This window comes from Bactrocera dorsalis, chromosome 5, assembly GCF_023373825.1.
Source record: "Bactrocera dorsalis isolate Fly_Bdor chromosome 5, ASM2337382v1, whole genome shotgun sequence".
Taxonomy (NCBI): domain Eukaryota; kingdom Metazoa; phylum Arthropoda; class Insecta; order Diptera; family Tephritidae; genus Bactrocera; species Bactrocera dorsalis.
The window spans coordinates 72147090-72153759 of NC_064307.1; the positions used below are offsets into that span (position 1 = coordinate 72147090).

At 33.1% G+C, this 6670-nt stretch overlaps 1 protein-coding gene across 1 annotated transcript; it reads left to right on the forward strand.

Moving 5' to 3' along the window:
• The first annotated feature begins 284 nt into the window (after window positions 1-284).
• Window positions 285-4836, forward strand: LOC105229424 (mpv17-like protein). The gene is made up of 4 exons (XM_011209707.4): window positions 285-742; window positions 1687-1784; window positions 3940-4052; window positions 4176-4836. The coding sequence occupies exons 1-4, from the start codon at window positions 614-616 to the stop codon at window positions 4427-4429; spliced, it is 594 nt and encodes a 197-aa protein (XP_011208009.2). The 5' UTR covers window positions 285-613; the 3' UTR covers window positions 4430-4836.
• Window positions 4837-6670: the final 1834 nt, after the last annotated feature.

Genomic DNA, 6670 nt, shown 5'->3' on the forward strand with positions numbered 1-6670 from the left:
AGTTCGAGTTCATATCATTAACTACATAATAATAATTTCCGTAATAAATCAACTAAAAAAGCAATATAATTTATGAATATAAGCTGTTAACTATGTACACAACCATTCATAAAAACTTGCATCACCATAAACACCCAGACGATATCTCGTAAAACTGATTATCAGCTGAAGATAAAGAGGCCCAAAATAGCTGAGAACATAGAACAAATGCAATATTTGGACACGAGCTGCGTCGCTGATAAAATCACTGGAGCAAAGAGCTGTCGTGTTGGGTTTTATAGTATATCTTCTTGCTCTTGCTGAAAAGCTGAGCGCAAATTAAAGCTCAGCAACGCTCCACAAGCGCACGTTGTGTTGGTGAATGATTTTAGTAACTTTGTGAGCTGACCGAATTTTAGTTTACTTTGTGCGCGGCTGCTGGCTTGTTCAATGGAATTGTTAGTTGGAAAGCAAATCGTGTGAAATGTGTAGTTGACAAGTAGTGCCAGCACTTGATAAAAATCAATATTTTACAAAATTATTTAGTTATATAAGCATTAAGTAGTTATTTATAAACAAATTTTCCACAAGTAATACGTCCAAACGCGTTTTAGTGAGCATTATATACGCAAATATGTCCAGTTTTGTGAATGTTGTGCGTGGTGTCTTCCGCCGTCATCCCTTTCTCGCCAACAGCGCCATCTATGGCAGCTTATATGTTGCGGCCGAGTATTCGCAGCAATATTTGGTGAAGCGTGTGCTGGTAAATGCGTATTTTTTGCATTTTTTGTTGTTATATATATATTATTTACGAGGATAAGATGTTTATAGCAGTGTGTGTAATCGGTTGTTGATGAACATTCGTATATAAATAATGCCGGAGCTATAATGGAACTGCGAAAATATATGAAAAATGAAATGAGAACGAAGATCATATGTAAAAAGTTTGCCTTCAGAGACCATAAACTTGTAGGACTCCAGATTTTTGGGTTCGAATGCATTGTGTATGTAGTGAAAATCATTGGAAACAGGTCTTATGGTAGACATGCTACCTAGAAGAATCAAAGTTGACATTTCCTCTTACAGCGACCTCAGGGCTATCCGACATTAACACGGTTAATATACATTGATGAGGTGCTTTGAAGTTACTTTAATGGCAACTACTAGATATAGCGTTCAATAAGAGTAAATTTAAAGAAATCAGATCATGTTTTATATCTTTTACTTTCTAAAAAGTTCCAGAATGTTAATATACTGTCTAAAATATACTGAGGCTACCTGCCCGATGTACAAAGATTCCAGTATTTGTCTGATATACTGAAGAGAACAGTAGGATTTTATGATATGGTGTAGAATTTATTCTCAAATATTTCGCTCCATTATAAAATCTGTTGATTTTGAATGGATGTATAGTTCTAGGATGCCGTTCTAAGGACTAAAATATATTCAGGCTACTTTCTTTATATATATTCCTATATAGATTATTTGATATATTATATACAATCGTACGAAAGTTGAATGATGCGATGCGGTATATCCACTCTACTGGAGTGGAAGATGGTTCTAGGATGGGCTAAGTGAAGTTATATAAGTATAACTAGGAAACTTTTTAAGTGAATTAAGTAACTTGCATCATTTAATCATAATAAATTTACACAAATACACCATACACACACACATATACAATATACTTCTTTTCGCGCACAGCCGGAAACCGAAGCGGAAAAAGAGGATATCGATTATGCCACAATAGGTCGGTATGCTGTAATGGGTACAACCGTTTTCGCACCAACACTCTATACATGGTTTGTTGATTTTTATATTTTTTTCAGAAAGGGTATTCACAAAGCTCAAAAGATGAAATTTCAGCTAAAATATTTTATATGAAAGTAGTCGCAAAGTTTGATATTTTACTAATATTTTTGAGAAAAAATTTAGTAATAAATTATTATTAAATAATAATTATTAAAATTTTAATAAAAAGAAGTTTTATAAAAAATTGTTAAAGAATAATTACTAAAATATTATTAAAAAAATTATAAAAAATTATTAAAAGTAAATTACAAAAATTGTATTTAAAAAAATACATAAAAAATTTCTTTCAAAAATAATTGCTAAAATTTAAAAAAAGAAAAAATTGCATAAAAAGGTGTTAAAAAATTAATTAATAAAATCATACAAAATTATTAATATTTCTTAAATTTTAATAATAAAAAATGTGTCATAAAAAAATTTTTAAAAATAATTACTAAAATTTTATAAAAAATTGTCTGAAAATAATTACTAAATTTTTAGTGAAACAATTTTCTTGAATACCCTTTCCTGCATTTATTATTTCCTTATTTACATTAAGTGCCAATGATTTATACTTTCATTCATATTCAATTTCATATCTACACCGCTTTGTGTTCCGGCGCACATTTGCTTATTTGCTTTTGAATATTTTATGTACGATGTTACTTTTGCATTGCCCTTTTATTGGCTTTAATTAAAATAAATTTGCAACTAAGTTGTTTTTGTCTGTGCGCACAAATAAATTAATCATGAACCTCACTCAGCACCAGACCATGCAAAGCGCACCTTAATTTTGTTATCACATCACATTTTCGCTCTCTATCATAAACGCTCTTACTTTGTTTACACAAAAACTCACCAGCTTGTTTGAAATTTAAGGTTTAACACAGTCACAGCACATTTTAGTGTTTATGCCTTATCATGGTGTGCTTATCATACGTTTATCCATGAATTCACCACATGGTTACGAAATGCACGTGTTGTGTCTCAACACATAAACAGCTGTTTAGTTTGCTTTCTCAATTGCTCTCTTTTTCTCACTTTTTTCCTCTATCTCTCTCTGTCGTTTTCTTAACCTCTTCTCCTTTCTTGTGTGCAACTCTCGCAGTTTTACACCAGTATTCTTTATTCTTTGAGCTTTTCTACAATCACCAACAACTTTACCAAAGTTTCGTAAGTAAAGCTCATGCTGGTAAAAATCAAGCTTTGTTAGAGATACTTTTACACCTTTGAAGAAATGTTAGTTGAAGCTGACTTTTGAATATATGGGTACGCAGAAAAATTTCTTCAGTTATTCTCTTTTAAGTCCGGTCCGACCGTCTAGATTTCCGAAGCATATAATTCTAGTCATTTTATCCAGTAAGCTGAATTTTTCTTCAAAATCTCTTTACGAATTTTGCACTCATTTTAAAGTAGCGAACTTAATGTCAAGGAAAACTTTTCGCTCAGTGTTGGTTTTACTTCTCAACTGCTTTGCGGTACTCTAAGACCTAAGTAGTGACAGTTTTCTAAGTATCTTTGGGAGTGAAGTAACTGAGTTGGTAACCAATTTATTATTATTCAAAGGGAAAACTTGTTAACCATATCAACAATCAAGACTCATGAGTTAGTCTTGTTGCTCTGTATGCTGTAACTTATTAACTTTTAGCGGCCAAGGCTTGAAGTTTAATTTCTGGTCTTTTAAGCTGTGATTAGTTACGCTTAAGTTCCATAAACCACACATTTTAAAGGGTTTAGTTTAAAGCGATTTTTTCATAAAATTGATTTTCCAAAAAACTGCTGAATATATTTTTTATATTTTGATTTTTAATTTTTCACTTTCAAGTGTCAACATTTTTCGCAATTTACAAATACATTTATATAAAAATTTATTTTTTAAATTATATATAATATAAATATCGTATGTAATATAAATATCGTTTTAACAACTTCAGCACATAAGTAAAAACACTTAAACTTTGCACTCATATTTTTAGGCACAAAAAACTGCTTCACTCAATGTGAGTTAGTCTTGTATAGCGCAGCTTAAATGGATACAATTTTGCGGCATTGTCTCTCTTAGCGTGCACATTTCAAAGCCTATGCACTGTTCCGTCTAATATTATAGCAAATTTAAGAAAATATTTATTAAACACCAGCTTATTTATATCACTTTCAATTAAATAGGTACAAATGGTTGGATGGCACCTTCCCTGGCACTACCAAACAGATAATCCTTAAAAAGCTGGTGCTGGATCAATTCGTGTTAACACCCTACCTGCTGACTGCTTTCTATACAGGTAAGTAGATTTTCATTTACAAATTTAAGTGAATAAAAGCAGTTATTCAAAAAAAAAATTATTCATATTAAACTATAAAATATTTTTACTCAAATATTTCCAATGGTCCGCAATTACTTTCAGGCATGTCATTGATGGAGCAAGCTGAGGATCCCTTCAAGGAGTTACGGGAGAAATTTCTGCCCACATTCACACGCTCTTGCATCTTTTGGCTGCCAGCGCAAACTTTGAACTTCGTAATGGTTGCGCCGAGATTTCGTGTTATTTACATGGGGGTCTGCGGCTTTATATGGGTGAATATTTTATGTTGGATCAAGCGGCAACCTAATGAGCTGGAGCCTGCGAGTGAGGTGAAACTGAAGGTGGCTGGTCAATAGAGGCTTAAACTAAGTAGATTTTTTAGAAATTTGAGGTTTTTAATAATTTAGTGCACTAGCAAATGCAATGCTATGAGATTTGAGCTTATTTTAACTTGTATTTAGAGAAGCTTTAAATAGCGTTTTTGAAAAAAAAAATATTAAAAAGAGGCTTATAGAATGCATTTAGGTATTACCATTAGGTAATACCATTTTTAAAGACAACATGTCATAAATTGGTGAGAGAAAAAATTAAACGAATTTAAGCGAAGAGTTTCGGGAGAAAACGTTTTTTGAAAGATGTGAGATTTGTCTTAAGTTAACAATAAGTTACTTTTCATAAGCTGTTACAAACGAATTTATTTGTAAAAAATAAAAAAAAACATTACAATAAAGTCTATTTCATTTAATCGATATTTATCGACAAATTTTATGTGATTTCAACTAATGAATACTTATCGATAAATGAGTGTGATTTAGGAGTGTCTATATCGATTAATCGATACTAATTGATATTTTTTTCGCAATTTCAATTAATTTATATTTATCGAAAAATATAACGGGATTTATAAAAGCGAAATTTTCATGAAAATGTTTACAAAGTGTATTAATAATATTCGAAATTGACCGATGTATTGAGTAAACGCTATATTTTAACGAATTTTTGCAAAATATTTCAAAATATCTCTAACATGTACAACGACTTTACATGAACTAGAGACACAGACTATAATTAAAACTTTATACGCCAAATAACAATATGATTATCGATTATTCGAATTATATCGATTATATAAATATCGATAAATTTGTCGATTATTTTTTGTAAAATATTTACAAAGCAAACTATTAATAATTCTCATAATACCGTCTACAATGATTGTACGAAAATCGATAAATTTATGGATTTAAAAACAATACAATGTAAACTGTCTTTAATTCATGGCGTTTCACCTTAGATGAGTGTATGATATTCATATAATTTGATAGTGTAACTAACTCACTTGTAGTGCAGCGCTTGGAGATTTGCCACACCAAAAGAGCGAAACACTCTGTGAAGTGCATTACTACTTGCGTGCGCTTAAATACTCACACACACACCTTCAAACATACACAAGTGAGTTTCTGTAAGTCAAGCGTCGCTATACAATACAATAAACCTTTCGGTATGCATATGAAAATAAATGTTACGTATACGCCATGACTGCTAGGCGAAAAACGCGCTGTACGGCTCCGTTAGCTGCACAGGCTGGCTTTAAGCAACAACAAAGCCGGCATTAATGTGGCGTAAATCTTTATGCTTTTTGTGAAAAATTGCCGAGCGATTTTTGTTGTTGTTGCCTTTGCAACGCCCCCATTCGGCAAGTGTGCCATAACAATATGTTGCCGCACGGCAGGGCACAGTGCCGTTGAAATAACAATAATACAAAAAATACGCCTTCGCACCTCTCGAAAAATGAGGTTGCAACCAGTTTTTGGCAAAAGGTTAAAAATTTCCATATTTCCATATGCCAAAGCAACAAGCGGCGCAACCGCTGCCGCGTAAAAGTATTTTGTTTGCGCCCGAATTTGTATCCTTTGCGCATATGCTGGCAGCGCAACAGTTGTTCACATAATTTTAACACCTACACAAGCAAGCAATTGCGTGAATAAATAATTTTTGGTCACACAATGGCGGCACAGTGAAAAAGTAAACAGGCAGCGATGGTAAAATGTGCACGGGCGCCGCCACAACAACGGCGGCATAGCCTTGAGTGGCGTCGGTGGAGTCGACGTTTTCGGCAAAACGCTAACTAGCGCAAAGATTAATGAGCGCAAATTTTAAATGTACGCTGTGTAGCGTTTATATTTGCATAATTTGTGTAGCATTTTACACCTTTTAACGCGCTGCCATCAAATGTGTCGGTCTGCTTGCCTGCCTGCCCGTCTACCGAACGTCTTCCGTCGCGTGGCACAACAAGTGAAGTGCAGCACCTTTGTTGGGCTTTATTTTCAACGTTATTTTTTGTTGCTTGTGGCGACAGCAGCAGTTGCCATTTCAGTTCAAGGACATAAATTTGCTGAAAAATGAGTGGAAATATTTTTTCTCTGCTGCTTTTGTATGCAGTTAACCTTTTCGCCGCTTTGTCGTATAATTTGAAATTTAAAAATTTTGCAACTTTTCACAACTTTCATTGCTCACACTTCGCTCTCAATTGCTCCATGCCGCAACGTGTGTTGCATAGCTAAAAAGTGTTACCCTTTCAAGTATTTTCGTGTCAT